Source organism: Periplaneta americana, chromosome 13 (assembly GCF_040183065.1).
Source record: "Periplaneta americana isolate PAMFEO1 chromosome 13, P.americana_PAMFEO1_priV1, whole genome shotgun sequence".
NCBI classification, from domain to species: Eukaryota; Metazoa; Arthropoda; class Insecta; order Blattodea; family Blattidae; genus Periplaneta; species Periplaneta americana.
The window spans coordinates 55,777,593-55,800,924 of NC_091129.1; the positions used below are offsets into that span (position 1 = coordinate 55,777,593).

Here is a 23,332-nt window from a genome sequence, read left to right on the forward strand (position 1 = left end):
CTTTATCGTTCTACGTACATTATCTTAATAAATTGCGCAGTACGTCTTGTAGATTTGAGTACATTGGACAACGAGCGATAACTGTGTCACTATCTTTCTTCTACTATGATGATACTTCTGAAAATAAAGCGGCAGCATTAATGTATAAAATTATTACACAAGAAATATTCGTTAACTATTATTGTGTAGTACCATATTCCACTCTCATTTTCTACATAATCTACATCAAGTAAACTCATCCTATAAGGTAAGAAACTTTCGATTTATTTTCAGTGTATAGAATAATAATAATAATAATAATAATAATAATAATAATAATAATAATAATAATAACATAAATGGTTAACGATGTAATCTTTCGTAAAGACATTACTATAGGCTTAACCGAAAGGCAAGAATGTCAGGGGATATATTAATTTTTACCGTCATTATTTTGTAATTTAGGCCTATTCTCTGGTGGTGTGAAGAGAAGGCCTGATAGCTTTAGGTCCACCAGAATAAATTATTATTATTATTATTATTATTATTATTATTATTATTATTATTATTAATTCACAATCATCTTTATCACTAGTATGGAAACAACTCAGAAAAAAAGACTCCTTGATATCGTAAAGAAATACTACAGCTATAGGATCAGTGGAGATCGCATGCGCTTCCAAATCATAAGGTCCGAGGTTCAGGCTTGGGCGGACATTTATTTGAATTCCACGGAACTGGGTGTTTGTTCTTGTCTTATACTTGTTCTGCGACTTCTTTGCGGTGATCCTACGTCGTGCTGATCATACAACAAGGAAATCTCCCATTGAGAGAGAGTCTGATGTTGGTACAAAGATATTCACAGTGCTCCACACAAAACTGGAATGTAGGACTAAATCTCTAAGAAAATGGAGATTAAACACGACAGTGGAAAAATAAATAAACAGTTGTAAAGAAATCGTTCCACGAAGTAACTAAACTGTAGATATCCCTAAATATAGGAACTACACAGAATTTTACTAATGTATGGTAATTCTACAGAAGAACTAGACCATGCAAGGTACTATTTATTTAACAATTGCATACTAAGAACAGTATAGAGTAGGTCTACTAGTCACGTGCTTTTACTTTCTGGCGTTCAATGCTTCCACACAATAACACAGAACTATCCACCTGTTGTACGTAGTAATGATTGGATGTATCGTCGCTGTAATGGCAAGTACTGATGAGATATTTAAGTTTGCTCGAGAGATTCAAGTGCAAATATCTTGACAGTTGTGTTGGGGTCTGGACAGTACCAGCAAAAATATATTTTTAGTGTCAGTGGAGATAGAGATTACTGTTGAAGGAGGTCGTATTTCGACATAATTAACAATCGTGTTTTTGTATTTAAATGTTGCTATGTTCTGATGTGGACAATAAGGCGGCGATACATGCATTTATTACTAAGTACAAGAGGTGAATAGTTGTACTCTGTGGAAAGTACTGGATGCCGGAAAGTAAAATGATGTGCTTAATAGCCTACTCTATACTATTCGTAGTACGAAAGTATTAAAAATGGTACTCCCTTTAATCTACAGTAGTTCTTCTGTAGATTTACCTAACTTATTTCTCTCATTAAATACATTCACCTTAAAAAATACTTTTCGCTGACAGGATCTGTATCGAAAACCTTAGATTTAAACTTTATATTCATAAATTTTAATGTTTGCGTGACCTATTGCATACATTTTACAGACGCCATAGCACTATAATACTGTTTGTTAATTATTTTATGTTCATGATTTAATAATATCATATTAGATTGATTATGTGTGTTAGTGTGTGTATGTATAATACATGTAAGTTAATATTCCCAAAAACGAAACAATTTAGTGTGAATATAATAGCTGAGACTGATGTTCTCCTAGTTCTTAATTACATTACATCGAATGTCTAAAATCTTACATGATATACAGCACGTAGGTGAACTTATTTCTTAGAAATCATGGACTTATTTCCTGTAGACCTACTTTAGATTGTTACGAAAATCTCTTCTGATAATGTTTCACAATCGGCCATCATGAATGTGGTGAAAGTACAATTCACCTAGACAGATCCGTATCACTGAGGTAGGATACCTATTTTTAGTTTGGTGATATCAAAATTATCATCACTTTATCAGGATCATCACATTCAAGTATACAAACAATTTATATTGGGACTGCATGACAACAAAGTACGAAAATGTAAAGCTGGAATATCATATAAAATTCTAATAGTTTCTTCTGTGATACAATAAAAAAAAATATGATGTAAAAAATATACAGTATATTCGGACATTGTCTCGAAAATGTGCGTTTTCAGCATTCCTGATCTTTTTGTGTATGCCATTTATGTCAGCCCGCACTCTCGATCGGTCTGGGTGCAACGATTTTTTTTAAACTACTGGACTAATTTTGTGTATGTTCAGTATTCCGAAATTATGCACATAAAATCATTTTAATAAGTTATCGATAATCTTGTCTATACGAATGACGTGAATATGTCAGGAGAAAATCCACAAGCTATTAGAGAAAAAATGGGAATTTTACTTGAAGCAAGTAAGGAGATTGGTTTGGAAGTAATCCTCGAAAAAACAAAGTATGTGATTATGCTTCATGACCAGAATATAGCACAAAATGGAAATATAAAAATTGGAAATTTATCCTTTAAAAAAGTGGAAAAATTCAAGTACCTTGGAGCAACAGTAACAAATATGAATGTCACTCGAGAGGAAAATAAACGCAGAATAAATATGGGAAATGTCTGCTATTGTTCAGCTGAGAAGCTTTTATCATTCAGTTTGCTTTCAAAAGAATTGAAAGTTAGAATTTATAAAACAGTTTGTTAGTTGGGAGGTCGGTAGGAAAAATACCTTTGGGAGGAAGAGACGTAGATGGGAGGATAATATTAAAATGGATTTAAGAGAGATGGGATATGACGATAGATACTGGATTAATCTTGCACAGGATAGGGACCGAAGGCGGCCTTATGGAGGGCGGCAATGAACCTGCGGGTTCCTTAAAAGCCATTTGTAAATGAGTAAGTAAGTAAAACAGTTATATCGCCAGTTTTGTATGGTTATGAAACTTGGACTCTCACTTCGGGAGAGGAATAGAGATTAAGAGTGCTACAGAGTAAGGTGCTTAAGAAAATATTCGGGGCTAAGAGGGATAAAGTTAGAGGAGAATAGAGAAAGTTACACAAGTAGAACTGCACGCATTGTATTCTTCATCTGACATAATTAGGAACATTAAATCCAGACGTTTGACATGGGGATGGCATATAGCATGTATGGGCGAATCCATAAATTCATATAGAGTGTTAGTTGGGAGGCCGGAGGAATAAGACCTTTGGAGAGTCCAAGACGTAGATGGGAGGATAATATTACAATGGATTTGAGGGAGTTGGGATATTGACGGTAGAGACTGAATTAATCTTGCTCATGATAGGGATCGATGGCGGACGTTAAGGATGGCAGTGAACCTCCGGGTTCTCTAAAACCATAAGTAATAATAAAGTAATGATCGATGAACTTTTAAATCGAGTAAAATAAACCAAGACAAAATGGAGATGAACTCAATATCTATCCCAACGGTTTAATTTAATTTTTGTGTCTTGCGTAATGTGAAGAGAGTAATGTAGTTACTCAATATTACCCCAGAATCCTACGTTTCGAGGAACTAATTGCATTGTGTAGAATTATTTCTACTTTTCGTTGCGAATTTCTCCAAGTTCAGAGAGTTGCAATAGTCTCAAAGCTAATCCATGTAGTCATTACTCTTAGTGAAGAGCGTCTCAGTGTTGTAAGATTGGTACTCCTTTCCATGCATTTTTACGCGTAGGTGAACCGAAGCGAAGTCTTTTTAACATTAATGTATCTTTTAAGTGCCTATTTTCGTTAATGAAAACATTAAGTTAGAAATCATTATTATTGATAGGCTAAACGTATTTTATGTAAATTAATTACATATAAGATAGATGTAGTCGGAGGCGTGCGGTGGAGTCTCGGTTAAGACCCCGATCAGACCGTACGGGAATTCGTCGAAACGATCATTTATCCTAACCGATTTCGTAGACAATGGATTTGAATACATCTCTGGTTCTGTATTGACAGGACGGTCACGGATTCAATTCCCGATGGAGCCACGGATTTTCTCTATTTTATGTAATTCTCTCGGCAGCACTATGACTCTGGAATTCAAAATGATGTACAGGCAACCGAATTTCAGGAAAGATTTTTTTTAACGAATATCTGCTAGTTGAGTAACAGAGTTAAAATTTTATACATATGAAATAGACTCATTCTTCTACAGAACGAGTCTCTTTCGTACCTATAACAATTTAATTCTTTTGATTCAATTATCAGAAATTAGAAAAAATGATTCGCGAAAATCGGGTGTCCCTAGAAATTAATTGCAGGAGTACTTTCTTTGGGGAAAAGACAGCGGACATGTAGGACTGACATCCCTACTGACATTATTATCGGTTGTCTGAACAACCAGAGCAATGGATAATTGTAGAGGATGTATGTAATATGCGCCACGGTTAACCCAGAATTTGTAATTGAATGAAAATTATATATGTAGAGTGCGGCACGAAGATTTGTAAACTACGCCACATAGATTTCTAGATTGTACCAGGAGTAATACGGTAAACAAAATCGAGGGAGTTTTATCGATATTAAATCTGTCTATAGGTTGGTACAGTTTGCCAATGGTTGGTAACAACTGTTCTATCGATATTGAATCTATCTATAAGTTGGTACGGTTTGCCAACGTTTGGAAATAACTGTTCTATATCATAACAAAATAGATCACAACACATAACAAAATAGGTCACAACACACGCCCACTAGCTAGTTATTCATTTGTGTCTAAACTCTCATACGACTCATGAAAAATAAATGAAGTTCAGAGGAATGTTCATTGTATAAGTAACGAAGTTACTAAGCTTAACCTTTTTAACCATTTTATAAATGACAAAGTTACTAAGAGTAATCTTTTTAACCACACCTACGTACTTTTGTAGCCAGTCCTAAGTCTGGGAAAGTGGGAAGGAAAATGTTAGCGTGCCGCACTTTACATACGTTGCACTTTTTGACGTTATTTGCACTTTACATAATTATGTCGATGGCGCAATGTACTACACCATCTCGGTTGGGAAAGAAGTTGAAAGTGGCGCTGATTACCACCCCGCGTTGTAGAATGTAAATACACCTTAGCCTGTACTCTCCTTCTACCGCCCAACCACATGGGAGATCAAGAGCATTTGACCTTGCTGCAGTGCTGCTTATCGGAGTGACTACTACCGCGGAGGAATCGGAGATTAAGAATAAAGCTCTCCACCGGTGATCTCCGATAGTACCGTAGGTGGAACAGGGTACATACGGAGGGTTGCGGGTGTTCGGAGCGAAGCGACAGTTAGCTCAAAGACGACCAGCGCGTACGGACTGACTGTAGTTGTGAGGGGAATAAAATGGCAGCAAATCGGATATCCGTCGCATGGAAATTCTTTAATTTAGTTGAAGGTAATAATAAAGTCGCACACTGTAAACTTTGTGGGCGAATTTACTCTAAGGGTGGTGGAACTTCGAATTTGTTAGACCATTTGAAGCGATCGCACAATCGCGAACTTGATGAAAACAATTACGCAAAACATTTGATACGATTTCTTTTTAAATTGTTTTAGTGCTATTGTTCCCAAAGGCTCACAGTCTATGAAAAAGTCTTGAAATTTCTTTAAAACGTAACTTTCGAGGCAATAAAAAACAAATGAAATATTTACAAGACGACTTGAGTTATACTTTACTGTTTAGACAACTTGAGTTATATTTTACTGTTTGGATTAAAATATTTCTGACTGAAACTAAAGAAATATCTAGTAATAATATAATTACAATTATTCTTAAGTTGATATCCACTTATATTTTTATTACAGAGCAAGAGTGGCGCGTTTTAGAAGAGGCAGTTCAAATACTGACAGCCTTTAACACAATAATTACAATCCTGTCCGGTGAAGAATCTGAATAAATTAGGCTATGTTGGACAGTAAACTTTATCCCATTGATGCCCACGTTTCTTTTGTTTCATTCTGAAGCTCCCTTAATATATTTTACGTTAACTAAACCGATTAGAATAATAATTGACAAACCCTGTTTGGGATTAAACGAAGTTTCTAGGAGAATTAAAGTATAAATGTTTACATTAGCTACTGAAAAGCTTTACTTCTGCGTTAGTTTTGCAGTTAGATTGAATTTGATCAATGACATAAAACTAATACGGCTTTCCACATATACTATGAATTTCAAAACTAGAAAAAAAATCTGTCAGCTAACGTAGCACTTTAAGAAACACAAAAAAAAAGAGCCGAAGAAAGAGAGAGAAATTAACATAAAAGAGAGATTAAACAACAACAAATTAGAACTTATTTTAAAAGATACGCGGACGTCAGCGGACTCGAATCACTACCTGATCCGATTAAAGGAATGCTCAGCGGAAAGTGCATGTCTGCGCCACGGCACATATACAACCTGCGCGGCATAATCGGAGGTAACCAGAGGTCTCCGATTGAAACCTCGAAAACAACCGCTCCGGAGAAAACCTAATCATAAGCAGCACTACCTTGCTGACTGTTTACATTCTCTAAAAATCCACTGCGCTGACTTTACTGCTGGGAGTCTTAACCTCCCGCTATTATGTGGACCTTCATGACCTTTAGGGGATCACTTCACATATACCTAAACAGCTTCTTACTTGGGTGCATATTATCTCATAATGATTTTATTTATGTATTACTTTTGAATAATAGTTCAAGAAAATGAAGTATAGACAGTTACAACATTCACAACTTGATACAGAAATTGAGTTGTTACGAAACGCATAAAACTCATATTGGGATGTGTTACAAATGCTTTTTTACTTATGGGTTCACTTGCTTTAAACAGAGCATTTTATGCGACATAAATCAATTTCGTGATTTTCACGAAAATACGCTTCATTGCACAATCATATTGAGAAGATATATTTTGACATACATGACGTCTGTCTCTATTTTTGTGAACTCATTCGGGAGTAATGCACATGGAACAGATCCAATAATTTATATTCTATGAATAACGTTATTCTTGAATAAAATAATACACAAGACGATTTTATCGAAAAATATAGCTTTTCGATATTTTCTTGTTTATTCCGTAAATTTAAGTTATTTTCACCTTCTGAAAAAGTGTTTATTTTTCTTTCGTTCGTTTATAGGCTAAATGGGAAGGTTTTTTCGCTCTGAAAACATTAATCACTGATCCTTTTCGAAGATAATGTGCACTAAGTAATTTCCTTAACATAATTTTTAACACATTACCATTATATCAGTCATGACAGGCAGAGATATTAGGGAATATATAGGTAGATCTCTATGATCTCATAACCTTAGCACCAGAATGTTGTCAGCATTACGCTTCCACCCAGTGATGAATTCAGAGGGTAGCCCATGGGGGAAATTCCTCCTCCCACGAATTCCAGATGTCCCTCCACGAGATCTCAATATGCAATACAAATGACTTTTAGGCCTAAGGAACTCGCAGGTTCATTGCAGCCCTCACATAAGCCCGCCATCGGTCCCTATCCTGTGCAAGATTAATTCAGTCTCTATCATCATATCCCACCTCCCTCAAATCCATTTTAATATTATCCTCCCATCTACATCTAGGCCTCCCCAAAGGTCTTTTTCCCTTCGGTCTCTCAACTAACACTCTATCTCAGATTTTTTAAATTAAAAAATATCATTTACACAATATTACATATCAATTTGATATGGCTTTTCAGTAACTAAAATAAATTCCGTTATATAGATATTCAGGTAGTTGTTTCTTTGAAAGACAATTTTTTAAATGTAGGAGATTACAGAAAACACAGTTGCCGATTCAATTCGCATTGCTAAGTCTGCCGGTCGATCTCGAATAGTTGAAATTCAAACGGTATGAACTTTCAGTCTTGATTGTTACTATTAAAGAAGGGAGATGTGTTGTGTTTTATTGACATAATTTCCAGTGTTAGTTTTGCTTAACAAATATAATAATTTTCTTCACTAAAATAGTTGTAGCATAGCATATATATATATATATATATATATATATATATATATATATATATATATATATATATATATACACAAGTATTTCTCTGTACGATGGCAAAACAACAGATTGTTTACTTTTCCTGAAAAGAAAATGCGTACTGATGAGTAACGGAAAATGCATCCGATACATTACTTACTTACTTACAAATGGCTTTTAAGGAACCCGAAGGTTCATTGCCGCCCTCACATAAGCCCGCCAGCGGTCCCTATCCTGTGCAAGATTAATCCAGTCTCTATCATCATATCCCACCTCCCTCAAATCCATTTTAATATTATCCTCCCATCTACGTCTCGGCCTCCCTAAAGGTCTTTTTCCCTCCGGTCTCCCAACTAACACTCTATATGCATTTCTGGATTCGCCCATACGTGCTACATACCCTGCCCATCTCAAACGTCTGGATTTAATGTTCCTAATTATGTCAGGTGAAGAATACAATGCGTGCAGTTCTGTGTTGTGTAACTTTCTCCATTCTCCTGTAACTTCATCCCGCTTAGCCCCAAATATTTTCCTTAGCACCTTATTCTCAAACACCCTGAATCTATGTTCCTCTCTCAGAGTGAGAGTCCAAGTTTCACAACCATACAGAAGAACCGGTAATATAACTGTTTTATAAATTCTAACTTTCAGATTTTTCGACAGCAGACTGGATGATAAGAGCTTCTCAACCGAATAATAACACGCATTTCCCATATTTATTCTGAGTTTAATTTCCTCCCGAGTGTCATTTATATTTGTTACTGTTGCTCCAAGATATTTGAACTTTTCCACCTCTTCGAAGGATAAATCTCCAATTTTTATATTTCCATTTCGTACAATATTCTGGTCACGAGACATAATCATATACTTTGTCTTTTCGGGATTCACTTCCAAACCGATCGCTCTACTTGCTTCAAGTAAAATTTCCGTGTTTTCCCTAATCGTTTGTGTATTTTCTCCTAACATATTCACGTCATCTGCATAGACAAGAAGCTGATGTAACCCGTTCAATTCCAAACCCTGCCTGTTATCCTGAACTTTCCTAATGGCATATTCTAGCGCGAAGTTAAAAAGTAAAGGTGATAGTGCATCTCCTTGCTTTAGCCCGCAGTGAATTGGAAAAGCATCAGATAGAAACTGACCTATACGGACTCTGCTGTATGTTTCACTGAGACACATTTTAATTAATCGAACTAGTTTCTTGGGAATACCAAATTCAATAAGAATATCATATAATACTTCCCTCTTAACCGAGTCATAAGCCTTTTTGAAATCTATGAATAACTGATGTACTGTACCCTTATACTCCCATTTTTTCTCCATTATCTGTCGAATACAAAAAATCTGATCAATTGTCGATCTATTACGCCGAAAACCGCACTGATGATACCCAATAATTTCATCTACGTACGGAGTTAATCTTCTCAAAAGAATATTGGACAAAATTTTGTACGACGTCAACAAAAGTGATATTCCTCGAAAGTTACCACAGTTGGTTTTGTCCCCCTTTTTAAAAATAGGTACAATTATGGACTCCTTCCATTGTTCTGGTACAATTTCCTTTTCCCAAATAGCAAGTACAAGTTTATAAATTTCGCTATATAATGCACTCCCACCCTCTTGTATTAATTCTGCTGGAATTTGATCGATACCTGGAGACTTGTACTTTTTCAGATTTTCTATCGCAATTTCGACTTCTGAAAGCGTGGGTTCGGGTATAAATGGCTCAGCAGTTTGTATTTCAATTTCGTCCCGATCATTTCTATTTGGCCTATGTACATTTAGTAGTTGCGCAAAATAGTTTTTCCATCTGTTTAGGATTGATGGAGAGTCTGCAAGCAAGTCACCATTCTCATCCTTGATCACGTTTACCCTTGGCTGATATCCGTTCTTAAATTCCTTTATACCCTTATATAAATCTCGAATGTTTTTATTCTTACTATTTGTTTCTACCTCATTCAGTTTTTCCTTCAAGTAACCTCTCTTTTTATTCCTAAGTGTACGACTTGCTTCCCGTCTTTCATTGAAATAATTATCTCTCTTCTCCTCAACTGGATCCTGTAAGAATTTCAATTTTGCCTGTTTCCTTCTTTCTACTACCATGCAACAATCTTCATCAAACCACGGTTTCTTTTTCTTAGTTTCATAATAACCTATGCTCTGCTCAGCTGCAATTTTGATACTATCTCTGATATTTTCCCACACGCTATTAACATCTAATTCTTTCTCAACTTCGTCGGAACTTTCTAAAGTGGCAAACCTATTCGAAATTTCGACCTGATAATTTTGCTTAGCTTCCTCGTCCTTTAATTTCAAAATATTGAATTTAGTAATATTAACTTGTTGCTCTACTCCGATACATTTAATGAAAAAATTCTCAATTGACTATAAGTGAAAGTGGAATCTGTGAACTGGTAATTCCATCTGGTTACCTTCATCTAGAGCTGTTGGTAATAAATAAAACGGTTGGACTTGAAATCAAATATGAAAAACGATGGGAAACTAAAAAATAGGATCGGTTGTATTTCGACCGTACTGGGGCTGGTGTATTTTGTAAACTGTGTGATATGAATCCAACATTTACCTTGAAACTTTAGGAAAGAAAAAACAGACGAGGTGTTAATATCAGTGTCAAGTCACTAGTAACAAGTCACTAATACCACAAGGAAAGCCTGGAAAGCACTACATTTCTCTCTGAGTATTCTCAAGAAATCTAATCGAAGGTCAAAAGAATTAGCGTACAAAACCCTTCTTCGTCCAATTATGGAATATGGAGCAGTAGGTTGGGATCCGTACAGACAAAACCAAATCGATTCAATAGAAAAGGTCCAACACAGGGCTGAAAAATAAGTAAAAATGGTAAGGGGACATGGCGAAGAGATAGTAAAAGACATAGGGTGGGAATTTCTCAAATCAAGGCGACGAAAAACCAGACTGACCGAATTGTTTAAGGCACAAATGGGACATAAAACATGGACCGACATCAATGCTAGATTAGTAATACCATCATACTTAGGCAGGGCTGATCATATTAGGAAGTTTAAATGCAGAAAACAAAGAACGGACGTGGCAAATTTTTCATTTGTTAACCGCACAATAGAAGAATGAAACAGCTTACCTGCGGCGATCTTTCGGGGTGGTCCTCTCAAAATCAATACATTTAAGAGGAGGTTGAGAAGATTAGATTGAAAATGTAATTGAAGGTCCAGTGTAATTATCTAAGTTGTATTATTAATTTGATATCTAATTAATTAAGATGATATGTAATTAAGTTTATATGTAATTAATTAAGGTGATATGTAATTACTTTTGCTTATTGTAGACGTTATTATAGCATAGTTTTTATTTACAGTCCTAGGTTTATTGCATCTATTTAATTATAGTTAGAATGAGATTTACGTTTATTTTATTTATTATTATTTTTATTCCTGCAATTATTGGAAATTTTATTAATATTTATTGTAATGTTATTATTGTACATTATATATCACTGCCACCGGGTGTATACCCAATTGTAGTGTTCAATAAATAAATAAATACATACATACATACATACATACATACATACATACATACATACATACATACATACATACATACATACATACATACATACATACATACATACATACATACATACATACATACATACATACATACATACATACATACATACATACATACATACATACATACATACATACATACATACACACTAGAGATGAACAACGATTGAGAAAGCGAGACTAACAGCGCCCGCAAAGCCGAAAACCCGCACGATAATTTTGTATTACGTCGCGTCCTTGACGTAAAGACTTCCGAGTCTTACGAGACTCGATTGATCATCTCCCGAAATCCCGAAGTCAAACAGTCTTGAATCGCCACAGTTGTTTATACCTGACTGAACTTTTATCTACTTTGGCAACTGTTATTATAGCCTATGTATAAACAATCAAGTAGCCTATTTGAAACATCTCTACCTTTCAATGTATAATAATCCGTTCTCCAGTCTTTATTTAATTACCAGGCCCTTATTAAAAGGCTAGGAATTTTCTTTTCATATGTTTAAGATCAAGTGTGCGATCTCAAGTAAAACGATATTAATGTCATGTTATATGTTTCTTAGAAATGCAAATTTATTTGAGAATTGTTTTTTTTATATTTATATAACCATATATAATATCATATAATAAAACCAGAACATTTTGATAACTAAGATACTGTTCTGTTTTGTCTTATTTAAACATTTATGTTATTTATTTCAATTATGTATGTTATTTAAAGTTACGAAGTCTTTCAACGCCGACCAAATGCTATTTCGAGAATGACGAGCGAGACTCGAAGATCACGAGAATGACGAGCCGAGACTCGAAAGACAAATGCAGCAAACACAGCGAGAGAGCGGCAGTTAGTTTTGTTCATCTCTAATACATATATTTAAGAACTTTGGAAACATTACTGGAAGACGCATTCATCTAATGTAATTGACGCGTAATTATAGTTGTACTAAATTTAGGCGGTTTACGTAAGAAGAACACTGAACACCCTCTCTGTATAATAATTTTACACCAAAGGATTGTTCATATTCACCATGTTTTACATGTTGATGTCTATATTAACATTTAGTAATATTTAAAAATTATAAACGATCGAAAGCTTCAATTCTTCAAATGACTACATTTTTTCCATGTTAACTTCTGTGTAAACTGCCTCTGTTGTTCTTGGTAAGGTATGAAATTTGTTCTGTCGGTACCATCTCAACCCCCACACCCGGTTAGTATAAATCCTATCCGGAAGAAAAGATCTGAATTCAACACTGCTCCCATCGCTTTTTTGCTGAGTAGAATCAAGATGTGATTCTGGAAGTTCGGCAACCAAAAAAATCCCTCCACTATATGGGTTTGAAACCCAGATTTCAGCTCTGTACCTACCCAGTTGCTCTACCAACTGAACTTCCGGGTGGCCACAAATCCTGACACATGATTACGAACTCATTAGTGATATTATTAATGAACTTCACTGTTCCTAGAAATCACACTACTACAATAACCACTACAGGTAATGGGATTTTTATATACCTAGTATATAGTACAGTATGTATCTTTTGCTTGTAATTATTTGTGAAAATTATGCATAATTTTCATAATAGAATGTTATAATTTTCATAATGTTCCCATTAACAAATATTATGTATAATAATTATAAATACCGGTACTATAATATTTACAAATTTAACAAAAAAAATACTTTTTAAACTAACAGTCCATTACGTTTATGTTGAAATACTGTATTGCTCGAACGTCATTAGCGCAGCTGTTAGCATTTATGAATTAATCGTGTACGAAATTTTAATAATTGCTTATAAATAAAATTATTATTATTATTATTATTATTATTATTATTATTATTATTATTATTATTATTATTATTATTATTATTATTATTTTATACGTTCTCTATGTGATCTAAGCAACACAGTTTCTAGCTACAAAAACAGTTGATGGAGAATTAATTTTCTTTGAAGCTGGACATGTAAACTTTATATTGTATTTTAACTGTGTTATCTCAAGCGATGGCTATGTGCCATACTGACCAAATAATTAGTAAATATGTACAGCTGCTTCTTAATACAGCATTTTGGTATGTAATTTATCTTCTACAATACGAGTGCTGATAATTTTCCGGTAATTTAGTTAAGCTTAACGAATGCTTGTTGTCATGGTAATTACTTACTCCCAATGCGAACAATTGTAATTCTGAACAACTATACATTCGAGGTTATAATAAGAAGATCCAGAAAAAGAGTCGAATCAAAGCTGAAATGATAGGAACAAAAGGCTTCTTAGAATAAAAAGAACTGAACATTTGACGTTGTAAGAACCCTTTATTTTGAACTCTTTGAACATTACTTATTTATAATTTAGAACATGTTTATTTTTATTGTAAACCATTTTTACTTATAATAATTAACTGTGCATTTACTTCGTATTGTAATGTATTGCTGCCCGTTGAGACTGCGAGTCTGACGTAATTGTTTGATTGCTGATACAACGAAGTAGAGACGATACAAAACGTAGGAAGGAGAACAATCACATTAACTTTGAACAGCATTAGTGTAATTCGATTCTCATCGGTCAATCTAGGTGTATAGCCTCTGCCTTATGTTAGTTCTATATGGTCTCAAGCAGAGATGTGTCGTACTAACTACATAACCAAAGAGCCCTCTACTTGTGAATGTCTGATTAGTTTATAATACAATTCTTACTAGAATGGAAACGATATGTCCTAAGGATAATGCTTGACTGCTCGGGAAAAAGAGTATAAGTAAAAATATTGCAAAAATAAGATAAGTCAATATTATGTTACACCATGACATGTTCTACGATTGCTATAAACAATGTAAGCAAAATAATGTAATAATTCAATGTAAAACACAATGCGTGGCCTTGGTTTGACAAGGTTGCAACTGCTTTTTCCATACTTTTGAGATACAGAGCTTCAAAGTTTCAATTTATTGTAATATGAACATTTAGTTTCTTATACTTATGAAATGTTACTTGTGGTATCTTAAAGCATTGAACTTATAATTACATACTTTCATAGCCTAATTAGACCACTTATTAATTTCATTTAGAATATCTAATTTTTCAGTTAGAACTATATCCTTCCATAATGAATTTTCAGGGTGAGATAAGGTTCTAAGTGCTGATGGAACTTTGTCAAACTATTTTTATTCATTACACAAAACATTTAAACTCTGAAAAAAATTGTTCTCTTTTAATTTATAATTCGATAACAATTAACGTTAAATAAATTACAGAAGATCCTCTGATTGAGGTTCTGACTGATATGTGCATCTATTATCAGGCAGTACATCTCACTTGACGATATATGTCAGAGGAAGAACAATTGTTTGTATGCATCTGAAGTCTGACTAGTATAATACGTAGCTAGTCTGCGAAGTATGTAATGGAGGAGGAATGGAACTGACCACCCTACCCCATTTTCTCCTGGCCTAGTTGCCTCATAACTGGTGACTTCTTGTATCACTTGTGAGGTTCAGACCTGTCTTCGGACAGTTGACTAATCAACAACAACAAATTACAGAAATTAAAATTATATTTTGTGAAAACAATCAGATCTCTGTTATATCACTTTTCACGGAAGGCCAGCCTCACTTGATGTTATATGTGGAGAATGTCTACTTCGAATATTGTATTCCATGACTGCGGTTTAGACACTATTTTCCCTACTTTATTTTTTGGTATATTTTGTTGGTTGTTTCTGAAGTTAATAGCTACATATATATTTTTTGTTGTTATTACACCTATTATAATTTCAATGTCGTTTGTATTATTTAAATGTATTGATATATTTTATGTTGTTTGTATTATATTTTTTTAACTAAACACATAATTACACAATTAAAAATATTGGTTTAAGAAGCAGTTTCTTGGAAGTGAATATAGTCATCATATTTATTATTGACGAATAAAAAATGTATATTTTAAGTAATGTATATTTTAAGTAATGTGTGTAAATGTTATGAACACGTGAACAAAATAGCTGAGTGGAAAACGAAGGGATTGAATATAAAAATCATCTTACGTATTGTTTGGCTATCCTATTTTCGCAAAACTTTCTTCATTGTGTACCTCACCTAATTGAAAAAAATTGCTGAGATGATGAAAATGTATTTCAAACGCTTTCAATTTTAATTAACTTTGTGGTCAACTTCACTCTGTTTCCTTCCAATTTATACCTTCATTATGCCTTATTTCAGGCATATAACGGTAAGCAGACAATTTATTGGCAAAGAAACCATATCCTTTGGAAGGAAATTCACTGTAAAATTATAAATGCAGAGTCTTAATTTGTAATAGCTTATCAAAACTCACAAATAGCATTGTAGATCACATCTTACGACTCAAGCTAGGTCATTACGTTCTTGGGGTTTTTTCTTCATTATCAGATGAAGTAGGAGGAATGTAATCATGAGGGTAGTCATCACGGAACATATCGTCAGAACTTTGATATCCCACTTTCTTTATGCTGATAGCTGTTTCTTATAGAAAAAAGTACCGGTATACTTATATTTGTTTTCAATTAATTATCAATAATCTGAACACATTACTCATATACTTGTCAATATGCCATGAAAATTACAAATAAAATATGATATCATGCTTAGCTGTGCATAACACAAATTAAATTCCTGGATATTTGCGAGAGAGTAGTAGCAGTTTGCAGTTAGAACTTTGTCAAAATAAATATTTTCCAAAGTTGTCATCAGATAGAATCTGCCACTTTGCTAGTTCGTTCATTTTTCAACAAATGGTGCTGAAATGTATTTATAAGCTAGACAGTATTATAAAGAGTGATTACAAATGAAAAGCACATTTTTGCCAATTTTGTTAGTTAGAACCTTGTCAAACCAAGGCCACGAATGGTTGTTTTAATATAAATAAAATGAGATAAATCCTGCTTGGGAAAAAGAATACAAGTCAACTTTTATTATGACCATACCAATCTTCAGATCTTCCTTGGCTCTAATAGTATAAGTCAGTTTGTTGTTATATCCTTCGTAGCTTACTTAGTTTGATTGATTCTGAATCTACTGCAACATCTAGAAAGAGGATACAGGATCCAGAAAAAAAATTCGTTTATTTACATACATATTTCACTTGAACGTCAATGGTCAGAAAATTCCTGTTTGTAAAGGTTACTTCAAGAAAACTTTTGATGAGACAAATGAGTTCATAAGCCTTGCACTTAAAAACAGAAACGTAAATGTTTCAGGCCAAGTATGCGATGACAAGTGAGACCTTGAATCTCCATCTAACAAGCATTGTGAGAGAAAATTAAGGAAGTTCAGGATCATATTCACTCCTTTCTATTATACGAGTCTCACTACACTCGTGGAAATATCACAAGGAAATATTTACCACGACAACTCAATCTGCAGGAAATGTACAAACTATACTGTGTAAAATACCAGGAACACCCAGTTTCAAGACCCATATTTGATTCAAAGAACCAAAAAGTAGATACATGCTATAAATATGACATATTAGCAAACAAACTGAAAGTTTCGCAGGATGAAACAGAGAGAAATCAAATTCAAGAGGAGATCAATATGCACTATGCTGAAGCATATAATGGATATCTTATGAAGTACAAAGATAAGAAGTTGACGAAGACAGACAGTGCATTACGCTGCTACATCTTTGACTTGCAACAGTGTCTACCAATCCCTTTTCTCAATTCATCTGTTGCATTTTACAAAAGACAACTATGGACATTCAATCTGGCTATATATGAAACAAGAAGTGGAGACGTAAAAGTATGTCATGTAGCATGAAGCTGAAGGTGGACGAGGAGGCAATCAAATTGGGACTTGTGTCTACAAAGAAATTACTTCACTGCTACCTGAAGTAAGTAGAATAGTTCTTTACTTAGACGCATGCGAAGGACAAAATAAAAATTCGCATGTGTCAATTATGTTTCTTATAGCAATGAAAAAAATCCTAATCTTGAATTGATTGACCATAAATGTATGGCTAGTGGCCACAGTTATATGGAATGGGCCGTGGATCATGGTCTAAAAGAGAAGCAAAAGAAACGTCTGGATGTTCCAATAGCACACCCATGTGTCTGGTACCAGTTATGCGTGGAGTTAGAAAGAAAAATAAATTTAAGGTAGTGAAACTTTTTCATAGAAATTTCTTAGATTTTGCTGATTTACTAAAGACTAGTATGATGATGAGAAAAAAGGCACTAGTGACTAGTGGTAATGCCTTTCTTTGGCATGATATCAAATGGTTCCGCTATGTTAAGGACACAAGAAATATTTTGTTCGAAACTTCTCTAAATGAGGTAGAACCATTCAGGACCATCTGTGCTTTGCGAAGAGGTCAGACAGAAGTTGATTTAGTACCCAGGACGTTGTATTAGAGTACCTTACCTGTGTGAAAAGAGAAAAAAAAAAGATCTTTGAACCTTCTGTCATTGATAAATCTAGTGTTCCATGAATTCTATATGACACTGAAAACCTCAGGGGCCCGAGATATGTATTGTAATGAGGATGATTTCTCTCACGTTTAATTAAATTAATATTCAACCAGGTGATGACATTTCGAATCACTAATTTTTTTATTGTTTTATGTTCAGCGATTGTAAATAGCATTATGAGACCACTAAGTGACAGGTAATGAATGAAGATTGTTCTCGGAGGCCCCAGTTTATAGATTTTTTCTAATGATGAGAAATTTTATTTTTATTGTTTTAGTGCAATAAGGTCATGGGCTGAAAAGAAAGTTGTTAATTACTTCACTGTTACTAGTAACAAGAGTATTAAAATGTTGCATAAGTTAGTACTTCTGGCTGGATCTGTTTAGAATAAGTCACTGTCAGATTGTGGTCCAGACAGTATAAGTCAACTTTTCTTTATTTCCATATAATTCCATAACCGTTTCTCTAGTTTAATTCAAAGTATTCATTTCCATGCAATAAATGTGTAAAAATCAGTTTTCTAGTACGTAACATTAGCAAGATTGTGAACCATTAAATTGATTGTACTGAAAAGTTGCATACTTTAACTTCTACTCTTTTTCCCGACCAGTCTAGTTTATTGTAAATGGTCACGAGTGCCACTATAACCAACGTATTCATAATCGTTATTCTCAAGTATTAAATCGGTAGTTCTTTTTTTCTTTATTCAGTCCATGGCTATCTAGACTACCGTAATTTATCTTGTCATTGCCTTGTAGTCATCAGTCAGCATTTCAAATCTGTTGCTTCATATCTAGGCCTACTAACCTCTATTTGTAATTATGCACTTTCTGGTTTATCTTGGTAACTTTAAACTTATGTTTAATATCTAGCTATCATTCAGAACTTTGTTACTTTTAATGGAGCTTTAAACAGTGGATTATTATTATTATTATTATTATTATTATTATTATTATTATTATTATTATTATTATTATTCAATAATGTATCAACATCACTACCAACATAAATATTTATTACATCGTATTGAGAAATAAAACATATGCTATTAAATTTTTTTTCCAGAACTTTGAAGAAAGGTCGGGAAGAATTCAGATGTTTCCGCTCCCTCAGAAAAACTGAAAACACAACAACGCGCTACAGAAGCGGAAACGTAACGTCTCAGAACTGAATGTAAATCTTGATGAAGAGAGTGAAGCAGTTCGCCTTCTTGTTGTTGCTGGTGCATGAAGTGAACCTCTGTGAGCTTTGCCCACTCCACTGCCAGTGCTCGATCCAGGATGAGGCAGTGGATGCGCAATGCGGGGAGCGAGGACTACAGGAAGTACCTCCACCGAATGGCGAAGGAATTTCATTCTTCAGGCTGAACATGTCTTTCAATGATCTAGGGGAACTCAACAACACCACCTTTCGGGGCTACGAGACAATGCGGATACTACTTCTCGCCTATTGCAAGATTGAGGTTATTGACATAAGCACATTCGTCAGGCTTATAGACCTTACGTATCTCGATCTCTCCCACAATTATCTTTATTGGATAAAGGCAGACATCTTCTCTGAGAATCCTTTGCTCAAATCCGTGTCTTTCAGCCACAACCCTCTCACCAGATTAACATCACAGACTCCTCTGTTGTCAGGACCACCCTCAATATCATCCCTAGACCTCAGTCATTGTATGATATCTGAAATCTCCCCATCTTCTTTCTCACAAATACCCAATTTGAAGTCCCTCAATCTAAGCAACAACAGATTGAAAGTGTTGGGATTGGAAATCTTAGCTTCGCTTCCTCATCTGGAGGAGTTAAACATACGCAGCAACCAATGGAAGTGTGGACGCCAGTTTGAAGACCTACTGTGTTGGATACACTTCTGGGATAAAAGTCATTATCGCCCTATCAAGTGTAGGAATAAAGACTTCAGCTGGAGGGAGTGGAGAGAGGAAGACAAGATAAAATTGTGTAACAAACACACAGAGTCGTCTACAACGATCTCTGACACATTGTCACACAGGAGAGAGTCAATTGCCGTAAAGACTATCAGCCCGGATTCTGAGCCGAAGCCAACAAGCCCACCGGAACCTGGGGAGAACATTTCCTATTTACTCTGGATTATCTTAACGGCAGTATTTTCTGTGCCCACCTTTATTTTCTGTTATTTTATTGTGAACAAAATGTTTCCGAATGTTACTATACAGAAACGGCACACCTCTTCTGAAATTTCCTCAAACTCTTCAGTACGACTTTTAAGTAACTAATAAAAATATAATCTTAATATTATAACGTTTAATAATGAATAGACTGATGATGAATTAAATGTAGCTTTAACTTAAGAAAGAGAGATTCCTTCAAAGTTTATTTATTTTTATGCATCGTTAACGGAGTGTAATATAAATTGAATTTGGTAAATTTAGGTGTTCACTAACATTTATGCTCATCTGAAATTTTATTGCCAGACTTTCAAAATAAGTTTTAAATGTTTTAGTCTTACATTCTTTACCAACTTGTTTATAATGTTTCGTTAAACATCTTTTACGCTAATTCTTGCACTTCTAAAGGAACAATGCGAGAAGATATGATGATTAACTGCATTTTGCGGACTGCCGTTTTAATTTTTGTTTCTAGTCTTCGGTACGCGTGCTAATCACAAATGCGTGCTGATAAGTTTTTGCAGTTCAGCACATTGTTGCGACAATCATACGTACATAGACAATTCTCGAAAGTGTTATTCAATATATTCCAAATTAGATTTCAATCTCCTCTGTGCTTTTCAGGTGATAATAAGAATTCGAAGTTCGGGTCCCAGTCGGAGAGATACATGGTAACTGATGGCGGAGTAGTGGACGAAGATGGGGAAAACAGGCTAGGGCTTGTTTACTTTTCCATATCGGATCTATCCTTTACGCTCTCTGTCAAGGTTTGGTTGGAGGTTTCGTACGTACTAGCATTGAAGCTGGGAGAGTAAGGAGAACGTGAAGTCATTTCTATATCGAAAGGGAAATTCAATTAAAAGTATGTTTAAATGTAGGCTACGTACGTTATTAACTTTATTCCACGAAAGAAAAAAATAATACTTACAAAAAGAAATATATTTTGAAGAGACAAAATGCGTCACAATTGCTGGCAAAGAATGCAGTTTTAATTATAGATTAAAATGTATAATGAGCCATTTCGAAGCATCTACGTATATTTAAAACTCTAACATTTAAATTAAAATTTAAAATAAAAAAGAAATATGTAGAATACGCTCTTTAAATTACTATCATATTTTTTGCTTACATATTTTAATTATCTTATGATTTGATGATGTTTCACTTCAATTAATTTTATTCTCAGTTTACTCTTTTACGATCAAGTTTACCTAGAAAACTTTCATTCAGGCTTCTTACTAATATTAAATGCTTACTAAATACAATATTGGAGTTATTTTCATTTTAAGTATAATATTACCTTCCTTTCTTGGAAATTATATATTAAGCTACTGTACGCTCAATTGCCCCCCCCCCCACCGAACACGAGTTTTACTCGTACGGGGGTTAGATTTATATTTAATAGAACATGCTGTTATATAAAAGTTCTTTCTTTAATATTAATCATATTATTTTAAGGCAAGTTTTCCCTTAATCCATTAAGACCAAATGCTGGGTAACTTTCGGCGCTGAACGCTGGACTCATTTCGCTGACATTATCACCTGTATCTCATTCACATGCTAGATACCAGTAATTCTAGCAGTTGATAAAGCGTGGTAAAATAATTCAATTTAAAAAATACAAGTTTATTTCTGTGACTTACAATTTATTTACTGTATCTATGTCGCTTCTTTTCATGTACATTTACAAATACATGTTCTGATTTCCTGGTAATAATAAATTATTACTATTAACGATAACACATTGTATTCTATCTAACATAATATTTACATTGATCCTTGAAGCAAAGATTCCCCCTCCTTGCTGGGCCTGTATTACGTATTACAACAGCTCCATTCGACTGACATTATGTGTATGAGGGCATAGAACAGCCAAGCAACAACGCGGTTCGATCACCTGAACCAGCCGTCGTGGTAAAGTCACTGAGGATGGAGAAGCATCTCCGAAACATGTCTGACTTTTACTAAGTTTTTAATAATTATATTATATTTATTAGTGTTCATATAACTGTAATATATAATTTTTTACGTTTCTTAAACATAAACAATGTTGAATATAAAAATAAAAAAAATATTTATACAGTTATAAAGTAAAAAGTAATTTTGTGTTTTAGATATTGTTTAGTGAATCAAATATTGGCATTAATTCTATGTAGTTCAAGAGTTTTCTCTGGCTGGCATCTAATATCTTTATTGACATTTTGATTCGATACGTTACAAATAATCAGAAATGTATTAATTAATTTTTCAATCTATAACTCATCTTACATAAAACTCGACTATAAGTGTAGTCAAACATTTAAAATATTTATATAAATGTGGAGGACGAGCGTTTTCGCCGTTACGGCATCATTAGGTCCTATTTCATACACTATTTGTTAGGAACATATGTTCCTTAATGCATGGAAATAATATTAACAAGCCTTAACATAATTTTTTAAGATGAAATGATGTTTATGTAAATGCTTCATTAAAAAAATTACGTACATACATTAATCTAACCAAAGATTATTTTATGTTGCATTTTAATCACAATTTTAATTCAAAGAATTACTACTTCGTTTGTCACCAATTTAACAATTATGTTATACATAACATTACGCAGGCTAAAAATGGTAAAACTTTATAACCTGTTATGTCAAACTACCCAACTAAAATATAATATTTTGAGAACGTAAACTTATATATTAAAGTAATCTACCCATTGCCATTCAAATATATATCTTGCAACTGGATGACTTAGCTGTAAATTTATGTAATTATGTAATATAAATAATCACATTTTTAATTCTTTGTTAAGAAACTTATGTTCATAAACAAATGAAATAGGACCTGATGATGCCGTAACGGCGAAAACGTTCGTCCTCCACACTTCAAATAATTATTATTTTAAATGGTTAACTATGCTTTCAGTCGAATTTTATGCAAGATAAGTTATAGACTGAAAAATGCATTAATAAAAGTCTGATTACTTGTAAGATATCTGATCAAAATGTCAATATAGATAAAAAAATAATTAATGTGATAAGTGTGCCTGTTTTTTCTGAACGTAGCCTCTCAAA

At 33.9% G+C, this 23,332-nt stretch overlaps 1 protein-coding gene across 1 annotated transcript; it reads left to right on the plus strand.

Moving 5' to 3' along the window:
* Positions 1-3: 3 nt before the first annotated feature.
* LOC138711942 (phospholipase A2 inhibitor beta-like) lies at positions 4-22,004 on the plus strand. Its single transcript, XM_069843244.1, has 2 exons — positions 4-247; positions 19,190-22,004. The coding sequence occupies exon 2, from the start codon at positions 19,308-19,310 to the stop codon at positions 20,376-20,378; it is 1,071 nt and encodes a 356-aa protein (XP_069699345.1). The 5' UTR covers positions 4-247; positions 19,190-19,307; the 3' UTR covers positions 20,379-22,004.
* Positions 22,005-23,332: the final 1,328 nt, after the last annotated feature.